The 20330-nt window shown below is 51.7% G+C and overlaps 2 protein-coding genes across 2 annotated transcripts; one reads left to right on the forward strand and one right to left on the reverse strand.

Moving 5' to 3' along the window:
- Positions 1-2774: 2774 nt before the first annotated feature.
- On the reverse strand, positions 2775-5744 carry Defb124 (defensin beta 124). The gene is made up of 2 exons (XM_021223025.2): positions 5602-5744; positions 2775-2984 (listed from the first exon to the last, which is right to left on the reverse strand). Exons 1-2 carry the CDS (start codon positions 5657-5659, stop codon positions 2827-2829), a joined length of 216 nt encoding a protein of 71 aa, XP_021078684.1. The 5' UTR covers positions 5660-5744; the 3' UTR covers positions 2775-2826.
- Positions 5745-9034: 3290 nt separating this feature from the next.
- On the forward strand, positions 9035-17727 carry Rem1 (RRAD and GEM like GTPase 1). The gene is made up of 5 exons (XM_005086053.4): positions 9035-9141; positions 9960-10500; positions 11454-11533; positions 15843-16044; positions 17013-17727. The coding sequence occupies exons 2-5, from the start codon at positions 10161-10163 to the stop codon at positions 17282-17284; spliced, it is 894 nt and encodes a 297-aa protein (XP_005086110.1). The 5' UTR covers positions 9035-9141; positions 9960-10160; the 3' UTR covers positions 17285-17727.
- The last annotated feature ends 2603 nt before the right edge of the window (positions 17728-20330 follow it).

The following is a 20330-nucleotide window of genomic DNA, read 5'->3' on the forward strand; positions in this document are numbered from 1 at the left end:
AGAGTCTTCTAGGCTCCCAGCTGTCTCCTCTCTCCACGGCTGCTGTACATGTGCGTATCCTGTGGCAGGGGCATCTCCAAAATGCTGGGGTCTCTGGCTGCATCCCGGGTGCTCTTCACCCAAGCTTCCCCGGGCTCTCTCCGGGGACTCCTGCCCTACCACACAGTGCCAGCCTCGGCTGCTCTCCGTGAGCCCTTCGTGCCTTCAAAACCAGTGCCACCCCAGACAGTCTTACGGTAGTTCAGGTGCCAGCCTGAGAGACAACTTTGGCAGCCTCTGGACCACAGCTGTGTGCTGCCTCTCAGGAAACACCTCCCAGAAGATTTCACCTCAGAGATGAGGGTCTCCTTAATCACGCTGAGTCTTCAGCCCAGCTGACCATTGCTTGCCCCAATGGAGCACAGGTTTCACTTCAGTGGCTCTGGTCTCTTGTTAAGCACAACTGATTCTTCAACTCCAGCTGCCCAGATACCACAGCGTCCTCACCCGAAAGGCCTGGTAGCGTATTTGCTTCCGCCTGAAACTTCACAAACCAGGCCTCCGTTGTCCACACTGCTCTCACCCTTTTTCCTTTCTTCTTTCTTTTTTCCACTTAGCATGGCTGTGTTTAGTGCCTCATAGTCGCTCGAACACTGTTCTTGCCGTTATCATCAACATCGCTTTGTTATTAATCCCTGGGTTTTCTCCCCTACTTTTAATTTAACTAAAAAAAAATCTATTTGCCCACCAGTAATTTTTATAGCAGTCCCAGAAGGAATAGACACTAGTACATACAAAAAACCTGTCCATATACTTTTGTTTTGTGCTGTTTTGTTGATTCTCATGGGAGACCTGCCCTTTCCTTAACAGAAACAGAGGAAGAGTGGGTTGGGGGGTGGGAACAGGGCAGGGAGGGGGGGAGGACTGGGAGGAGATGAGGGAGGGGAAACTTCAGGATGTAAATAAGTTTATTTTAAGTGAATAAATGAATAATAAACGAGGACCACCTGATAGGCCACGATTTTAAAATGTGAATTCATCTTCATCATCTGAGGTCTCCAGTGATTTCCCTTCTTTATTCACTATTCTTCAGGACATTTTATGACCACGAAGCCTCTCATTTTCCTCTGGGCTGGTGCTTCATATACATGCCAAATGTCACATACATCAGTATCATATACATCTTCTCACAGGAGTGACTGGATCTAACACCTGGGTGCCCAGTAACATGGGCACATCATCTCACGATAACCGCTTTAGAGTCCGTGGTGCCTAGAAGTCTATTTATTAGTTCTTTGTGGAATTAAAGTTGAGTGATTACTCAAGTTCTGTGTAAGGGTTTGGCTTGCACAGAAGGCGCTATATTCCTCAGCACATTGGGGTGATAACGGCCACTGCTCCCAACATTCTCATCTTCCAAGCTCCTACAGAATGGCTCACTGAGCTCTCAACACTCAATGGATGTTTTAGCCCAAAGTTCCAAAGTCCGTCCACACTCCTCCCCAACAACATTCTTGGGACTGTCACAGTAATTCCCCACTCCTGGTAACAACTTGTCTCAGGGTTTCTATTGCTGCAATGAGACACCATGACCAGAAGCAAGTTGGGGAGGAGAGGGTTTCTTGGCTTTCACTTCCATATCACTGTTCATCACTGAAGGAAGTCAGGACAGGAGCTCAAGCAGGTCAGGAACCTGGAGATAGAAGGACATGCAGAGGCCATGCAGGGCGATACTTACTGGCTTGACCTGCCTAGGACTACCAGTGCAGGGATGACCCCATCCACAGTGAGTCGGGCCGCTCCATCAAGCACTAATTCTAAAAACTGCCCTACAGGCTTGCCTATAGCCCAATCTTAAGGAAGCGTTTTCTCAACTGAGGTTCCCTCCTCTCAGATGATTTTAGCTGGTGTCAAGTTGACATAAAACTGTGCGGTACCATCAGTGTATGGGAAACCATGGAAACTCTTTGTGCTATTCCTGGGGCTTTTCTGTGTGATAACTTTGCAGGGAAGGTGGCCAGGGCATGCCTTTTGCTCAGTAGCAGTAACAGATCGCAGTGGCTTGTATTCATGGACACTTTCAAAGCACTGGGTCACCTTTGACCCCGATACCCTCTGTCAGCCACCCCATCAGGCTGTGGTGACTTCCTCTTGGCCACAAAGAAACCTGACAAACAGGCTGAGGACGTGACTTGCCCTGGGTCCCACAGCCTGAGTCTGTGGCATGTCTGGGGTGAGAACTTGAGCTTCTTTGACCCCCCCACACACACACTCTCAGATGTCATCGCCACCTCACGGCAGGGTCCCACCTCACGGCAGGGTCCCAAAGTCACACATGTGATAGGGAGGCTTGCAGGGAGCACTGGCTGCTCTGTTTTTTCTGAAACACTGAGGGAATTAATGAGGTCAGGGGGCAGGACTAAATTTAGTTAGGTCCAGCCTAGCCTGAAGCCAGTGGTGTGAGCCCATAATCAAACTTCTGTTTCAGTGTCATTCCAGCTGCTGTGACAAATGCTCCAATATCGGGGAGCAACTCGGAGAAGGAAGGATTTATCAGCCTTTCAATTGCCGGCTACAGCCCATCACTATAAAGCCAAGGCAGGAACTCAAGCAGCTGGCCACGTCATAGGCACAGTTAAGGGCATCCAACATCCTTCTCCCCGCTGTGCGGACGGCCATCCCAAAGAGGCCAAGAGGACGAATCCACTCTCCCCAGCCCCTCCCAGCCACCCCTCCCAGTCTTTGTCTCCCCTGTGGGGAAAGGAACGCACTCGTGCAAGCAGAAGACAGAGAGCTGGTGGCAGCGTGGACTTTATTGGGGAGTGAGTTTGCCAGAGCCAGAGCAAGTTACTTCTCTGTGCTCTTGGGGACACCGGGAGGCTTTTGCGAATAGGCGAGGCAGCACAGGGAGGCATCGGGACACAGATGCATGAAGGTTTCTTGCCTCATGCAATAAGTTCGGCACGCCCCTTGGCCATTCCAGCACCGTTTGAATTCACTGCTTCCTGTGTGGATGAATCGGGTCACAGGTTAGACCACTGGTCACAAGTTGGACTAATAGATTAGGTCATGCTGGTGATAGGTTAGCTCTCTGTCATGTGTTAGACCGTAAGTCATAAATGAGAGCACTGGGTTGTAATGGAAGTGGCAGATCTCATTCTAGGTAAGCCCATCCGTCACAGGTTAGACCAGTGGCGAAAGGAATAATTGTCCAGGTAAAGACACCCACCCGGTACTCCCTTAGCACTCTAAACAGTGCTCCGTCATTACAGTCTGCCTCATTCCAGTCCCTGTTATAACGGTGGAGAGGGTGAGGCTCAGGGAGGTCAATAACCTTAATGAAACCGTCGTAGTCACACGGCAAAATCAGACTGAGAGCCAAAACAGCCTCCATTACACAAACTGCCCCGGCACAAAGGGAACTCTTCAGTGCGAGCTTCCATCCATAGAAAGGGATGGCTTTGGGGAACTTGGCCTTATATTTGGGGGTCATGGCATGGATGACGTCTCATTTATTCACTGAGCAAATATGGAGCAGTGGGGATACCACAATTTAAAGTGAAGGAAAGTGCAGGGGAGACGACTAAAGTGAAGCAAATACTTAGAGCCTGTGGTAAGCACTCCTGGGAACCAGGACACCGTGGTGGCCATTGAAGCACAAGTGGATAAAGCAGGAAACAGAAGCTCTCAGGTTTGCCTGGGACAGCCCATTCCAGACATGTGACCTCAGCAAGAAGACAGCCAGCAGGGATGGGAAGTGACAGGGGCAGCTTCCCTCCATCTTCCTGGACTGAGCGGCCCCTCCGTGTCCTCAGAGGACGCTGCCAGCCCCGCCTGCAGGTTTACTCGCCCTGCTGACCCTGCCTCGCAGCCCAGCAGAGCCTCTAGAAGGACCCAGAAATGCCCTCACAGTCTCTAGGAGTCACAGTCTGCCCTCTGAAGATGGTGTGCCACTAACGGTGAACCATGCCGTGTGAACCTGGCTCTGTCGCTTCCCAGTGGACTGACCTTGGCCTTGGAGTCTTCGTCTATACCACTCTCTTTCTGAGAGTAGTCATGGGAACCAGGCGCATTGTAAACGGTCAGTAAGCAGGAAGTGAGGTTATCAGGATGAAACTCGGGGGCCCAAGTCTACCAGCATCCACTCTAGGGCATTTTCCTCACTTTCCAGACAAGGGGTGTGCCCCAGACCCCAGACCACTGAGCCATGATAGATTTAGAAACAGCACTCAGTCAACGCCCTCAGCATATCATTGCCTTTGACCTTCCAGAGGGCTCAACGATGGGGTTTCCACACACAGTGTGCCTGTTCACCTGCTCTCAGGTCCTTGCGTTTAGACCTTAGGGCTTAGCCTCCCACGCCTGTGCCCCGCCCCAGCATCACTGGCCTCCTCTGCCGACTGCTGCTTGCCATTCCCGCGGTCTGAGACATCCCTCCTTGTATCCTGTTCACTCGGGGCTCTGCTCAAACCTGCCTTCCACAGAGCAATACAGTGTGAGTAGGCAAGGGTAACCAAACAGCTCGGATCACATTCCCTACGTGTGGCTGTGTGAGGGTCACATACGGGTTCTTCAGACCAGTTTCTACCTCTCCTTAGAACGTCTTCCTGCAAAGGGTTTCAGACCCCATATCACTGTTACTCTCCATTTTTTTCCATGTGTTCAATCTGTCTGTAATAAACTCACCACGTGACAGGGAGGCACAGGTCAGTGCTTGAGCATGAATTCAGCAGATGTGAGGTCCTGATTCCCACCCCCAGTACCCTCCAGTAAAACAAAGGAAGGAAAGAAAGAAACACAGCCTTACCTGTTTGCTACATCATTCTCTGTTTATGCATATTTTACATTTTTCCAAAACAGAAGTTTTCTTACTTTTTCCTCATCTTTTGTTTATATTTTGGTATTTTTCAAGACAAGGTCTCAAACTCACTAATGTGATCCAAGCCAGCCTTGAACCCTCAATCTTCCTGCCTCAGCCTCCCAAGTGCTGGTATTACAGGTGTGTACTGTCATGCTCGGATGAAAATAAAAAGTGTTTTAAAAGATGGAAGGACTTCTCAGTGGTTAGGCACACTTACTGTTCTCTCAGAGGACCAGGATTCGGATCCCAGCACCCACATCAGACAGTTCACACAAACACAAGTAACTCCAGCACTAAGGAGTGTGATGCTCACTTCTGGCCTCTGTGGGCCTGAACACACACTTGCACAAACACACACACACACAAACCACCGTATACAGAGAAGTAAAAGAAATCTTTGAAAGTTTTAAAGAGCTGATCAGAGGCCTTCCAGCACCATCCATCCCACCCCACAGACTACTCTAACAGTCAACCTGCCTCTATTGTTCTTATGCATCTTACCACCTACAGGTTATCTGTCTGCCTGATTTCTATTCCCACCAGCCTCCAATAATCATAATAGCACAAAGTTTTAAAACTAGTTCCTATTGAGTGAATCCCATTTTACAGATTTAACAACTATACGTTGCCCCACAAATTAATGGTTGGACCAGAACTTAAACACTAATCTGGCCTCCTGGACCTGGGAGCCTAGTACTCATTTACACACACACACACACACACACACACACACACACACACACACACACACACGTGATTACCTGGTGGCACATGACCCAGGACCAGGAGAGCGACAACGAGCAGAATCAACTGTGCCATGGCCACCAAGCACCAAGTTCCTGGGAGGCCACCAGGACCAAGTCAGAAGAAAAATCTAGCATACAGTCTGTTACATACTCAGCTTTTATGGGCTCCAGAGTCATGGGCAGCAAGCCCAGGTGGGAGGGTGCAGCCACGTGGTTCCAAGGCTGTTCAGCTCTCTCATGGCCAGCTCTGTGTGGACCAGTCAGCCACATCCTCCAGAGGCTGCAAGGCCCTGGGGTCTGTCCAAGGGGGGCAGGGAGAAGTGATGACTCTTCCCAGCTGAGAGAATAAGAAAGCAGTTAAGATTGGCCAGCATCTTCCCATGTGATGGCCAACACTGACTGTCAACTGGACAGCATCTGGAATCACTCAGGAGGCCAACATTTAGGTGTGCCTGTGAGCAAGTGTCTAGGTGGGTCAATGGAAGTGGGGACACTCACCCTAAATGTAAACAGCCACTTGTTGGGCCAGGATCATCCTGGACTGGATAAAAAAGAGAGAGTGAGCAGAGCAGCATGGTTGTGAACCACCATGCGGGCGCTTAGAACTGAGCTGGAGTCCTCTGCAAGAATAGCCAGTGCTCTTAACCACTGGGCCACCTTCCTAGCCTTTCCGCCTCCTCCAAAAATGGAAGAGCCCTTACCTCATAGGGAGCACTGAATAAAACAAGGTCTCAAAGTGTAGTCCCTGGAGCAGCAAACCCTATCTGAGAGAAATTAGAATTCCATAGCCCTACCCCAAATTTCTGAATCAAAGACCCATGGAAGTCTTCCCAGCTTTTCTAAGACACCGCTACAGAGCGAGCCACCAGGATAATGCATGCACAGAGCTTAGCCCGGCGATTGGTACATAATCGTCTAGGTTACATCATGAAAGATGAGAAGAGAAAGGGTATCCCTGGCAGAGGGAGCAGAACAGGCCTGAAAGGGCAATTCACATGGGGAGACCTACTTACAAGAGACTGGAATGTCTACAGACCACGATGTCTTATGCCAAGTTCAGCCTTTTATGTCATAGGCAAATTCGTGTTCATTTGTTTTATGTTTTAGAAAGTTTACCTCCAGTTACTTTTTCCTTGGGAGTTAAAACAGGGCCATGCCCTGTGAGTTTTGTCCAAGTAAGCCCCACCAACAGGTGCCTAGAGGCCACACAGCCAGAAAGTTCCCAGATGGTGGTCCTGACCAAATTCCATCTTGGCCAGTATTTAAAAGTTTTATAAAAGCTGGCCTAGAACTTACTATGTAGCCCAGGTTGACTAGAACTCCTGCCTCAACTCTCAGGTGCTGGAATTCAGATGCATACCACCACATCTAGCTGATCACAATTTTTAATCAAGAGACTCAAACCTAGAGAGGGGAGTTCCCTTGTGTAAGGTCACAGTACAGAGTTACAGAAGTAGGGTTGGAAACCAGGTCACTGTACTCCCAGACTGTGGTGGGTGCTTGTCCAGCACAGCCCATGCTGCAGGTAGAACAGGGAGGCCGAGATAGCCAAGCTATGTGTTTCTAACATCTGTGTCTTTCCCCAATACTAGAATTTATTGAATAACAATAAATCCAAAAGCTATGTCCGATTTATCAGGCAGTCCTGATTTGACAATTGGCCCTTGGCAATCTTAGGTTCTTTTATTCCAATCTTGAGTATTAATATTACACTTCACACAGTTTTATGCAGGTACCTGTCTATACAGGTCTGTGTGTGTGTGTGTGTGTGTGTGTGTGTGTGTGTGTGTGTGTGTGTGTAACTACATGGGGTTAAATTTTAAAACAGCCACAGAGTTCAAGGGTTATTAGTGGAGTCAGAGGGCAAATGGAACCAGAGAAGTCACTGCCAGTGGTTGGACAACACAATAACAACACAAGTGGAGAGCCATTGGAGGCTCGCAGAACCCAGACGCAGGGCTGAACTGTGAGCCAGGGAGGTGGGCAGGACCAGTCTGGCCAGGTGAGTAGACAGATTGCGGATGGATGAATGGTAATTCAGTCAGGCCATGTCAAGCGGTGGAGATTCTACAGAGCTAAAACCCCGGGTAACTGGGAGGCCTGTTGGTCCTACACACACACACACACACACACACACACACACACACACACACACACACCACTGAGCCTATATGGTCGCAGTCTGATTTGATAAGCTAATAGAGGGTGTTTTTTCCCTTACAGGACTCAATTATCTATTGGTCTCTGCCTTGTAGCTGGTGTTCAACAGGTGGTAGTGTCTACACGCCACTCTGCAGGTGCAGTCAAAATGGAGCCAACTGCTGCTTTGTAAAATGGAGTCACCCAAGGCGACGTACACCTGAAAGCCACTGTTCTACTGAAACTTGGAGCAGAGCAGAACCTGATCTCCAGGCTGCGGAAGGGAGTCAGACCAGAGGGAGTTTGTTATTACGGGGGTTGAGCCAGCCTACCTTGCTATGTGGATCTGTTCCAAGCCAGGCACTTGGAGCCCCTCAACCATGACCAGGAGCCCCACCCACAGGTACAGTGTAGCCTCCACAGCTCCTCCCACACACTTGAACCTCTCAAGAGCAAAGGGGGCTCCCCACTCACAGAGCTTGAGTCGTGGCGCTGAAACCAGCTTCTTTCTCCTTTGCCAAGATCAGTCAGTGTCTTCCTGCTCCCACATTCCTTCAAATGAATAACTAACTGATGGATAGATAGGGACAGTGAGAAGGCTCAGTAGGTAAAGCCACTTGCTGCCAAGGCTGACTTCAGTCCCCAAAGCCCACATGGTAGAAAGAGAGGATCAACTCCTACAAATTGTCCTCTGACGTCTACACAGGTGCCATGGCAAGCTCTCCCTGCCCAACCCCCCCAAATAAATAAATGTCTTTTAAACTATTTTTCAAAGGAGACAGTAAACTAAAAGACAGTCACTTTAGTCCCTGCTCCTCACGAGCAAGTGAATAATAAGTGAATTAATGATATCAGAATCAGACATTCCTAACTCTTCGCTACAGAGTACATAGACTTTCTCTTCCTCCAAGGCCCTTTCCAAAATCAACCCTCCACCCTGAGCGTTCTCAGATTGTGTTCTGTGAATTATCTGCATCAGTTATCACTAGGGCATTTGTTTAAAATGCAGACTCCAGAGCCCTGAGCCCAGTCCTGCGGATCTCCTCCCTTGGACGCTGGAACCTGGGACTCTGAACACGGACCAAGTCCCCCCCACACCCCCCAGGCTTCCATCCAGGGCTGAAGTTGGTGTACCCGGTAGGTGGAGGGAAAAAAGGTGGACACGGAGGGACATCCAGACCCAGGAATAAACTCCCCCTCCAGCACCCCATTCCTACACGGCCATCCCCACAGGGAGGACTGGAGGCGGAGGTCTGTAGGGCGGGGACCCGGGCTGCCTTGACAGGGCGGGGCCGCACGGGGCGGGGTGGTTCTGGACCGGGCGGGACCGGCCCGAAGGGCTGTGTGCGGAGGCCGGGGATTGGCGCAGTACCCCACAGCTGGAGCAGCAGGGACTCGGAGCCTCCGCGCGTCAAGGTAAATTTGCCTGTCCGGGCGGAGTTCTCAGGTCGCCTGCATGCAGCGTGACCCGAGGACTGGGAGCCTCGAACACGCGTCCCGGAGGGTTGGGGTGGCAGATCTGGGGCCTCCGAGGGTGGGGGAGCCTAGCACAAGGGACACGACCACCATACCGGAGCACCCAAGGACTTGGGACTCACATCCAGGACCGCGAGTTGGGAAAGTTCCAGCCCAGCCTCCCTGAAAGGGCACTTGATTCCCGAGCCCGATGGGCTCCCCTGATGCACCCTGTTCTGTCACCAAACCAGTTGCTGGGTCCTTCACGGCTTCTGTCCCCCAACAAAAGCTGGAGGCCATAGCGCCAACAGCTGCTGAATTTTTCACGCAGGGGCGGGCCGGGCACGCCGTTCCCATGGCACCAGGGCACTCGGGTTACAGCCAGAGAGATCCCCAGAACCCCTCGCCCTTGCGGGGCACCAACGCGCGCCCGCCCTTCCTCCTCAAACTCTGGGGGTGGGGCGGGGGAGTAATCAAGCAGTCGGAATAAACTTCCCAGAGGCCTCAACCCTCCTCAGCAGCCCCCAACCCTGATCAAGTGAAGGAGGCCATTGGGGAAGGGGGGACAGGGCCTCTGATGCTTTCTGTAGGGTCTCAACTCCTGGAGGGGTGGGGCCGAACCGGGAAGGCAGCCTGTGCTATCGATCCTTAGATGCCCCAGCTCGCTGCGCCTCTCGGCCTGTCTGTGTCATGGGGAAAGGGTCATCCTCAGAATTTGGGAATCTGCCTCTGGGTGTGTGCCTCTGTGTGTTCACAGCCTGTGCCCTCGCCCCTTCTAGGTGGACCCCGGTGAACCCGGGCCTGAAACCAGCAACCCGCATCACCAAGGAGCTGAAGAGCCTCCCCGCAACTGAACCAGAGAGGACTCTGGAGGGAGTCAGTGCCACAGCTTAGCAACACCCAAAGAAGAAGGGACTCGGGCCACGGACTTACTGCGCAGCCCCCTTCTTTTGGAAGGAGGGAAGGAGCCAGGGAAGAGGATGACGCTTAACACCCAGCAGGAAGCGAAGACCACCCTGCGCCGTCGAGCCAGCACTCCACTACCCCTGTCGTCCCGGGGCCACCAGCCTGGCCGCCTGTGCACAGCGCCCCCTACTCAAACCCACCATCCCCGACTGGGTCAGTCAGCCTCCCTCAACCCTCCCATTCGAAAGCCCTCTCCAGCCCAGGATGGGTGGTCCTCTGAATCCAGCGACTCTGAATGCTCTTGGGAGGCCCTCTACCGAGTGGTGCTGCTTGGAGACCCCGGCGTTGGGAAGACCAGCCTGGCCAGCCTCTTCGCAGGGAAGCAAGAGCGAGACATTCATGAACAGCTGGGAGGTAGGAGCCCTGTGGGGTGAGCCAGGCCGGGGCCACGGCACTGAAAAGCCCATCATCGGGGCACAGGGTTACCGAGAAGAGGTGTGCAGGCCATTATAGGGACAGCCACGTATACTAAGAAGCAAATGATGCTCATCTAGCTGGACAGGCCCTAGGGGAGGGAAACTGGGTGAAAGGTACATTATTTATCTCCATGTCATAAGGGGAGAAAATCTGAAACTATGGGTGTCAAGAAATGGCAGGCTTCCACGCAGCTCAGAAACTCCCAGCCCCAAGCCCTCCTGACTCTGAACCCCCTCTCCTCCAATCCCTCAGCCACCAAGACCCGCAACAACAGTAGAATTCTTCCCAAACGGAGGCTTTCAGACCCCCAATTCTGAGCTCTGGATTGCCTTACTCCCCCCAAAATGTATTGAACACACGGCAGGAGCTGCAGGACCATGGGCCCCAGGACAATCAGATACAGGAGTAGGACAGATGACAGGAAGATAGGCCTCTCTCTGCAGGGCAGGCTTTGAGGACACGAGGTTTGTAGGGAAGGAGTGGCTAACCACAGAGAGATGGGGACCATCCCCCCTCTCCAGAGTTGACTTTCCTGGAAGTAGTGTGCATATACACATGCATGTATTACAGATGGGGAGACTGACGCCGGCGATAACGTGACCTGCCTAAGCAGGTTGGGGAGTCAGAGCAGGTTGGGGAGGATGCCCAGGTTACATTCATTCAACTGACGAGACCCGGCTTCTTGTGTCTGCCTGCCCTGTACCAAGTACTATGCTCACAGTGGGGACACATGGCCACCTAACAGGGGCTGTGGACCACCGGGAAAGACAGGATTCCCTACCGCAAGGAGATAGGAAGGAGTGACTACTGACACAAACGGGGAAGTGAGGGAACACCGTCTCCAATGGCCTGCTCCACCCTGAGATTCTACCCCCACCACTTGATTGCAGATGTGTACGAGAGAACACTATCAGTGGATGGAGAGGACACCACCCTGGTCGTCATGGACACCTGGGAGGCCGAAAAACTGGTACGACACTGTAAGCCTGCTTAGGGTGAGGGATGCTAAAGCCAACATGAGATGGAGCACACAGAGCAGCGCTCAGGGCAGGGGCCGGTCTCAGCGCCCTCTCCCAACACCGCATCTTTTCCTAAGGGAGAAGAACCTCATAACCTTGACCCCTTTCCTCACTCCACCACATCCCCTCATCCCAGAATGCACTTCTCCCTTTGCATGCCTCCATGTCCTTATGGCCACTCCCACACTTGGCAAGACAAAAACAAAAAACTGCTGGATTTGACCTCAAAATGCCTAAGGGTCACACACACACACCTTCCTTTTTCTTACTAGTTATGTAGCTTTGTGCAATTAACAGACTTACCCTGAATTTCAATCTTCTCATCTGATAAATGGGCCAAGCATTCCTTCCCTATGAGCTGACTTTTTTTTTTAATATTGCTATTTGTTTACAAAGGTTCTGGGGATCAAACCCAGGACCTAGAGCCAGCTGTGCGAGTGTCTTCCCACTGAGCAGGTTGCACCCCTAGCCACATCATCAGCTGGTTTTTAAAAACTCTGGTGCAGCTGAGGGGAGAACATGAAAAGAGCGCCCCGCAGGCATGGAGAACTATCTGGGGTGATTGTGATAGCTGGGGAGGGCGTGAAAAAGGAAACCCAAAGGTTACCCCCCCTTCCCTGCCAGAACAGGAAGGCGACGGTTTTCTTGTTTGAGTCTTCTTTTCTCTTGTTACACGGGCAATTGGTGCTTATTGTAGGGCTTTGATTAACTAATTGAACGTGAACTGGGAATTAGCAGAGTACCTGTTGACACACTCTGAATTACAAGGCTCTGAGTTCAATAGGTGCTTATTGTAGGGCTTTGAATAACTAATTGAACGTGAACTGGGAATGCAGTTCAATTAGCAGAGTACCTGTTGACACACTCTGAATTACAAGGCTCTGAGTTCAATCCGTAGCAATGCACGAACTATGTATGACGGTGTATGCCTGTAATCCCAGGAACTAAAGGCAAAAGGATGCAGAAGTTTAAAGCCATGGTGAGTTCAAGGCTAGCCTTGGCTACATGAGAGTCTGTCTCAAAAAGGGAAGGAGAGAGAGGGGGAGGAAGGAAGGAAGGAAGGGAGGGAGGGAGGGAGGGAGGGAGGGAGGGGGGAGGGAGGGAGGGAAGAAGGGAGGGAGGAAGGACAGAAGTCAAAACATCAGCAGGTATATCCTCTCTCTAAAGGGATTCAACTGGCAAACCCCATGGCCCTGTCAAGTGCCAAGCACAGATTAGGAAACATAGACACCTAATGGGCTTTTTGAGCTCCAGAAAGGACAGACCCCTCCCACAAGAAAACATGAAGCAGAGATAGTTATGTCACCTTTTCCCTAAACTTAAAGCCCCTAAAGGAAGCTTAGAGTACAGTGCTGGGCCTGGCTTGGTGGCACATCGCTTTAATCCCAGGAGGCAGAAGCAGGTGGATCTCTGTGAGTTTGAGGCCAGCCAGAACTACATAGTGAGTTCCAGGACAGCCAGGGCCGTGTAGAGAGGCCCTGTTTCAAATTAAAAAAAAAAATACGTGGGCAGTGCTGAGGGGCTAACAACATTGCTGACAGAACCTAAGAAGAGAAGAAAGAAGCTATGTGGGCGGTTCCTTTTTGTTCTTTTAGATAGGGCCTCCCTGTGCATCTCCATTTTTTAGATTTTTTTTCTTGTATATTTCTTATTTTGTGTGGGAGGGCCATAAACACATGCAGAAGTCAGAAGACAATCTGCTGAACTCAGTTCTCTCCCCTACCTTATGGGTCCAGGGATTGAACTTGCACCATCAGACTTGGCAGCAGGTGCTTTTAGCTACTGAGCCATCTCACCAGCCCTGGCATCAAATTCTTTTTTTTTTTTTTTTTTTTTTTGGTTTTTCGAGACAGGGTTTCTCTGTATTGTTTTGGAGGCTATCGGTCCAGCCCAGCCTCGAACTCACAGAGATCCGCCTGCCTCTGCCTCCCGAGTGCTGAGATTAAAGGCGTGCGCCACCACCGCCCGGCTCAAATTCTTGATTCTCCTGCTTCAGCCTTCCCAGTGCTGCAATTACAGGCATGCCTCACCATGTCTGGTACGGCCAATATCTTTCAGCAAGTATAAAAGGAAGTCTGGGTGGGGATGAGCATAACGGTGTTTTTAAAACAGCAACTGGGGTTTGTGGAGCACACCCTCTCCCTCTAACACTGGAAAGCCCTGACACACACTGTGACGTGCACCTAAAGCTATACATATCATTGGTCTTCGGCTTCCCTTTCTGTCGACAAGGAAACAGGTGTTCAGAGGGCTTAGTGTGTCCAGAGTGTTCAGAGAGCAGGCAAACTCCTGCCCCGATCTACAAGCTCGCTCCACGCTTACACTGGGACTGTGTCTACAAGCTTGCTCCACGCTCACACTGGGACTGTGTCCTGTCTGCCCCGGAAGCCTCACTTTCAGCTTATGTTTCACTTCTTCACGGGCTGGATCACTGGAAACGCTTGTTAGGTGTCTGTAGTGGGCCAGGATGCTGAGGACCCTGGAGTGAATGAGTCGCTGCCAGCCTCGAGGAGCTCGAGGGCCAGATGGGGGAGAACTGCTTTCTGGATGTAGTGGAATAGTGCGGGGTAGTCAGTGAGTTGGGCAGACCAATCAGAAGCCAGGCATGGGTGGCGAGGTTGGGCAAAGGTGCCTGCCACCGAGCCTGATGGCCAGAGATCACCCCACACAGTGGAAGGAGAACCCACTCCTGAAAGTTATCCTCTGGCCTCACCACTGCACCCACGCTTTTGGTTTTTTATTTCTATTTTTGTAATGTGGGTTCTGGAAACCAAATTCAACCAAACGCAGATCCTTGTTGTGTTCAGCAAGCACTTTTCCCGGTGCCCTGTCCTCGAGGCCCTGAGAGTCTGATTCTACCCAACGGCTATTTGACCTGAGAAATGACCAACACAGCTGTTGAGTGTGCACCCACCCCTGCCTGACACTTGTCTGTTCATCTGTCGCACTCTAGAATCTTCCTCCCTTACAGTTCTTCCCGCCCTAGCCGCTAAGACTGACTTGTCCCTTCTCTGGACTGCCAGCCAGCCTACTGGGCCTGCTCTTTCTTTCAAACCCTGCCCACTGGATCCCTTCCAAACTATTCAGGTTTTACCTGACACCTCACTCCGACTCTCCTTCCTCGACACTTTGGTGGTCCCCCATGACCCTCCCCACCCTGCCCTGTACCTCCCTCCCCGCAGCCTGCCTTCCATGCCGTGAGACTCAAGATTTGGACTAGGCCTCACTAAAGGCTTGAACTCGACACTCCTGGAGCACCGTCCCCGTTATTCTGGTTTTCCTTCCCTGGGTCAAATGACTAGAAAGAGATCTACTTCTTGAGTGTCCCTTTCTGTCCCTTTGTCCTCACACCCCACAGGTGGCCTTTCAGCTCTCTCCCCAAAACTACTGAGTAAGGCCTCCCCTGAATCCAGCCTTCTGTTTGCCTCTCTCTATCCCTCTGTCTCTCTGTCTCTCTCACACACACACTTTATTCTTTTGCCAGTTTTGTGTGAGTGTGTATGTTGTATGTGTACGGTGATGTGTGTATAAGTGCTGTATACACTTTTCCATGTGCAGGTGTGGAGGTCCGAGGACCAATCTGTAGTTGGCTCGCTCCACTGTGGGATCCAGGAATCATATCCAGGCTTTCACTGCAAGCACTTTTATCCACTGAGCCTTCTCAATGGCCCTCTCGTCCTTTCTTTTTTCTTTTCTTTTCTTCTAATTCTGCATTGCAGAAAGACTCAAGAACTGTGTCCCAGGACCAGACTCTCCTCACAAACTAGATACAGTTGAATGAGGCAGGTCTGATGGGCCCAGCACTCCAGGGGCTGTGGCAGGAGAAATGCTCCAAAATCAAAAGCACCTCTAGGCTATAGTGTAAGACCGTGTTAAAAGGAACAGGAGGGGGCGAGGGAGAGAAGGAAGGGGAACAGGCAAAGCTAGACCCTTCTTTGCCGGAGAGGGTCCCCACCCAGTTTCTGTCTGTAATCCCCAGCATGAAGTCGGCCAGGGAAGAGGGAAGAAAGCAAAGTAGCATACATCAGATTTCTGAGCAAAAAAACTTAGGCAGTTTTCCCAAGGTGACACGAGGCACTACGATAGAATTTGCTCCCCAAAACTATCCAAAGTAGAACCTACTCCACCCTTTAGACCAACAAAGCCTCTTTGTCAGCCCGGGCTGGGCACCCTCTGAGGATGGGCCTGGGGCCCCTCCCCCTCTTTGTCAGCCCGGGCTGGGCACCCTCTGAGGATGGGCCTGTGGCCCCTCCCCCGCAGGATGAAAGCTGGAGCCAGGAGTCGTGCCTGCGGGCGGGCAGCGCCTACATCATCGTGTACTCCATCGCAGATCGCAGCAGCTTCGAGAGCGCTTCAGAGCTCCGGATCCAGCTGAGGCGCACGCATCGGGCCGACCACGTGCCCATCATCCTGGTGGGAAACAAGGCAGACCTGGCCCGCTGCCGGGAGGTCTCCATAGAAGGTGGGTTCCCTACCCTCCTCTCCTCTCTCCTTCAGACTTACTGACCCTCCTCCAGTGCTCGCATCAGGGAAGGTCTGTGTCCTCAGCCTGGCGCGCTCCCTCAACTACTTACCTGATCTCATCCTCTCTCACCCCCCAAACCGGTCCAAGTCCTACAGGCCTCTGGCTCCACACCCCAAAACTCTGCCCTGTCCCGCCACCCCCACTTCGTCCCAGCCAGTCCCTATATTCCTGTAGCCCTATTGGATCATTCCTCCTTGACAGCTGACAGACGAGACTTCCAGAACCACAGCTTACCTTGTGACCCTTACTTAAAATTCTCCTTGTAGCTCCCCAAGATGATAATCAGACACACTCTACCCATACCCAGTGTCTACCAGCTTGAAAAGAGCCACTAGTGGCTCCTGTATAAATTGGAGAGATTATAAATTCAAGTTTTGGATGAAGCACTTAGTGTATTGGCCAGTAATTACAAACCAAAACTTTTAAAGGTAGGTATAAGTTGTATTTGCAGTGGGAGAGGAAGAGTTTAACAAAGTTCATCTTTCTAGTGGAGGCCATAAAGATCTTAAAACGGTCGAATTTTCGCAGCCTCGTTCTGCTGAATATCAGTCAGTCCCTATCTTAAAACGGTCGAATTTTCGCAGCCTCGTTCTGCTGAATATCAGTCAGTCCCTAGAACAAGCCAATGTCTCAAAGCCCCGCATCATTTCCGCCTGGGTTCCCTGACACTTGAAATACTTACATAGGCATCTGGGAAAACTGCCCACACGCCTTTAATCCCAGCACTAGAGAGGCAGAGGCAGGAGGATCTCTGTGAGTTCAAGGCCAGCCTGGTCTGAAGCGGGAGGTCTAGGACGGCCAAGGACACACAAAGAAACCCTGGTGCGGGGCGGGGCTTCCTGAAAGTCTGAACACACCTCTTCCCCTTTATCTCTGCCTTCTGTCTTTGGCTTCGCCCACCTCAGAGGGCCGCGCCTGTGCAGTGGTGTTCGACTGCAAGTTCATCGAGACTTCAGCCACTCTGCAGCACAATGTGACGGAGCTTTTTGAGGGCGTGGTGCGCCAACTGCGCTTGCGCCGCCAGGACAGCATGGCCCGGGAGGCGACATCACCGCGACGTCGGGCCAGCCTGGGCCAGCGCGCCCGCCGCTTCCTGGCACGCCTGACAGCTCGCAGCACACAACGCCGGGCACTCAAGGCCCGCTCCAAGTCCTGCCACAACCTGGCTGTGCTCTGAAGCCAGCACCTCTCTGGGGTGATGGGACACTGTGGTGCCACCGAGGGCTAGACCTCTGTGTGTCGCCTGGAGTGGTGGACCTTGCCTGTTGTCAAGATGGCCAGAGAGCTTCAACAGGAACCAAGGCTTTGAGGACCCTTCCTTCCTGGGGAAGTGATGGGTGCACCATGGGGCTATAAACCCAAGCCGGGCACAAGTAGGGTTTTATTTTGTTTTGTTTTTTACAGGGTGGGTGTCTTTTTGTAAAACTCTTTCTTGTCCCTGGGCTATGACGAGCTCTCAGAACGTTCCACAATAAGCCAGTCCAGGATGCACGGACCTCACTCCCTGGGCTCCTCTAGGCATCTCCACCTCCTCTCCAAACATCCAACTTGACTGTAGACTGGTTTGGCCTGCTGGCCTTGATGTCTTGGACAATCAATAAAGTCAGTGAATTCGTTATATGCTCAGGCTCTCCTCCCAGCTGCCGGATTTAGTTTCCACTCCAGGCCCTGAGACAGACACATTGTGGGTCACATGAACACCACAATGCTAAGTACTTGCTGTTTGCTCATTAACTCACTTTTAGATTCTAGAACCACAAAATGCTATCTCTCGAGAACTCATCCCGGCACTGTAATCTATTGCTTCTGATTGTGCGAACTGACTGTGCCAAGTTGTCACCCTGTCACACGTGCCAGGAAGCTCCAGCATGGAGCTGCACACCAGCCCCTGTCCTTTTTATGCGTGTGTGTGTGTGTGTGTGTGTGTGTGTGTGTGTGTGTGTGTGTGTGTGTGATGTCTGCACAATGCCTAAGAGCAGAGTGTGACTGCTAACCTCTTCTGGCCACTTAGGAAAGGGGGTTTCAGAGAGGGCAAGCAGGAACCCGGAAACACACCGCTGCTTTAAGGGAGGCACTGAGACCTCAGGTCCTACAAGCCCCTTGCCACAGCCCTCTTTAGGAAGGGAAAGGGTGAATAGCTCAGTCAATAAAGAGCTGAAATGAGGCTGGCGCATGCCTTTAATCCCAGCACTCAGGAGGCAGAGGCAGGCGGATCTCTGTGAGTTCGAAGCCAGCCTGGTCTACAGAGTGACTTCCAGGACAGCTAAGGCTACACAGAGAAATCCTGTCTCAACCACAAAAGAAAATGAAAGAAAGGAATAGAGCTGAGAAAATGAGGTCCTAAGTTCCAAAACTCAGGCAAAGAGCCAGCCTGGCTACAATCCCGTAAATCCTGCACCTAGGAGTCAGAGAGACTTATTTGATGAGCCTGGAGCCAATCAGAGGCTTTGTCTCTGTGACAGGAGATACAGATGTGATTGAGGGTTCCAGGTTCTTGACACAGTGAGGTCAGTGATTTAATCCTAGCACTGCAAAAAAAGAAAAAGAAAAAAGAAAGAAAGGAAAAAAGTGTTAAAATTTTATGAGGAAGGTGGGAATAGGGGAATAGTGGCACATGTCCATAAACACAGAACTCAGGAAGCTGAGGCAGAAGAATCTAGAGTTCAAGCCAATCCAAGGAAGGGAGAGGGAAACTGGGTGCATACCCATAATGGTAACACTCAGGGAATGCAGAGGCAGGAGGATCCCCCGAAACAGGCCAACCAGGTCTATGTAGCCAGGTGCTAGCTCAAAACAATGTGAGGACATAGATTTTCTAAAATAATTTTGCATATAATTTAAGGGGGCTGGCATGAATTCCGTGGAACTCAGTCCATTAATCCCAGGATAGACACTAATTTAGTTCAGAGCATTCGTTTTCCAAATGTGGAAAGTGAAGCCCCGAGAGGAGCATAGAGCACTCTAGGGTCACCCGGCAGTGAGTTCCAGGCCCCCAGGACCCAGCCCCCTCCTCTGACCTCCCTTGGCTGTGAGGGATGAAGGACGTGGTGAGGCTTCCCGCTTGGCTTGGGACCCAGCTGGGTGTAGGGGTCAGGTCAGGAGTTTCCATTTCGGTAGGATGGGGGAGGTGGGACTGACATTACTTCGAGAAGAGAACAAGATGCAAACTGTTTGGATCATCCTGTCTCTAACTCCTGACACCCCGGCCTCCAACCAGCTGTCCCCCCATACTCCTGGACCCTGCACAGGGGTCACCCATGGCCCAGTCCAGAGGATGAGGTGCAGGAAAAACGTGCCCTGGGGTGTCCGGCTCCCCCAGGCTCACCAACTCACTGGTCACCAGTCATGCCCAGGAAGCGGAGGAGGGTCTCCCCACCCGAAGTTGTCTCCGGCCTGCGGTCGAGAATGGGGGTGGGAGGCTGTAACTGTGGAAAGTTGGCAGAGGCCGCCGGCAGCAGCCGGGAGAGTGGAAAAAATGATATCAAACCCGGAAAAATGCAGGCCGGATGGAGGGCTGGGTGCGAGGGCGGGAGGAGGGGAAGACAGCTGCCTGGACTGAGAACCCAGAGAGAAGGCCCGCAGGAGTTTCCCAGCAAGCCTCGCGAACCGTGGACAAGCGCCGTGCTCCCTCCGTTCTTGCTCCACAGCTATTTACTGAAGGTCTACTATGTGCCAGGCAGAGAGCCAAGCCCTCGGGAGACGCTGCTGGCTGCCTGGAGCTCACCCTGCTTGGTAGGAAAGTATACTAGAGAACAACCAAGTGGATAAAGGAGTCCCAGGAAAAAGCAGCCATCAAGGAAGGCTCCCAATTCACCCCTGGGGAAAGGGAAGCCAGAAAGAGGACAGACCTTCCACCCGGCCACACAGAATGGACCGGAAGCCAGGGTGGGGAAAGGGTGTGTGGGGACAGCTGGGGAGCCTACAGCCAAGGGTCTATATCTGAACTCCGTTACTTTCCCCATCTTGTGCCTCATTTCCCCCTCTATAAAAAAAGATGTGTGACAATTCCCACCCCCAAATTTGACTCGAGGATGAAGTGTTTTAAGATGCAAAATATGAGGCTGAGGAGATAGCTCAGTGCTGTACAGACTCCATGCAAAAATAAATAAATTAATTAATTAATTAATTAATAAAATAAAATCAGGTCCCATGGCACAGGCTTGTGATTTCACCACCGAGGAGACAGACACGCAGACTCCTGACCGCCAGCCTAGCTTACTCTG

This window comes from Mesocricetus auratus, unplaced genomic scaffold (assembly GCF_017639785.1).
Source record: "Mesocricetus auratus isolate SY011 unplaced genomic scaffold, BCM_Maur_2.0 Super-Scaffold_100004, whole genome shotgun sequence".
NCBI lineage: Eukaryota > Metazoa > Chordata > Mammalia > Rodentia > Cricetidae > Mesocricetus > Mesocricetus auratus.

Coding starts and splice junctions, on each gene's coding strand:
- Defb124 (XM_021223025.2), bottom strand. CDS start 5,659: ATGGCACAGTTGATTCTGCTCGTTGTCGCTCTCCTGGTCCTGGGTCAT. Junction 2,985..5,601: donor CCTGGGTCATGTGCCACCAG/GTAATCACGTGT, acceptor TCATCCACACAG/GAAGCAGTGAATTCAAACGG.
- Rem1 (XM_005086053.4), top strand. CDS start 10,161: ATGACGCTTAACACCCAGCAGGAAGCGAAGACCACCCTGCGCCGTCGA. Junction 10,501..11,453: donor CATTCATGAACAGCTGGGAG/GTAGGAGCCCTG, acceptor ACTTGATTGCAG/ATGTGTACGAGAGAACACTA. Junction 16,045..17,012: donor CCGGGAGGTCTCCATAGAAG/GTGGGTTCCCTA, acceptor CGCCCACCTCAG/AGGGCCGCGCCTGTGCAGTG.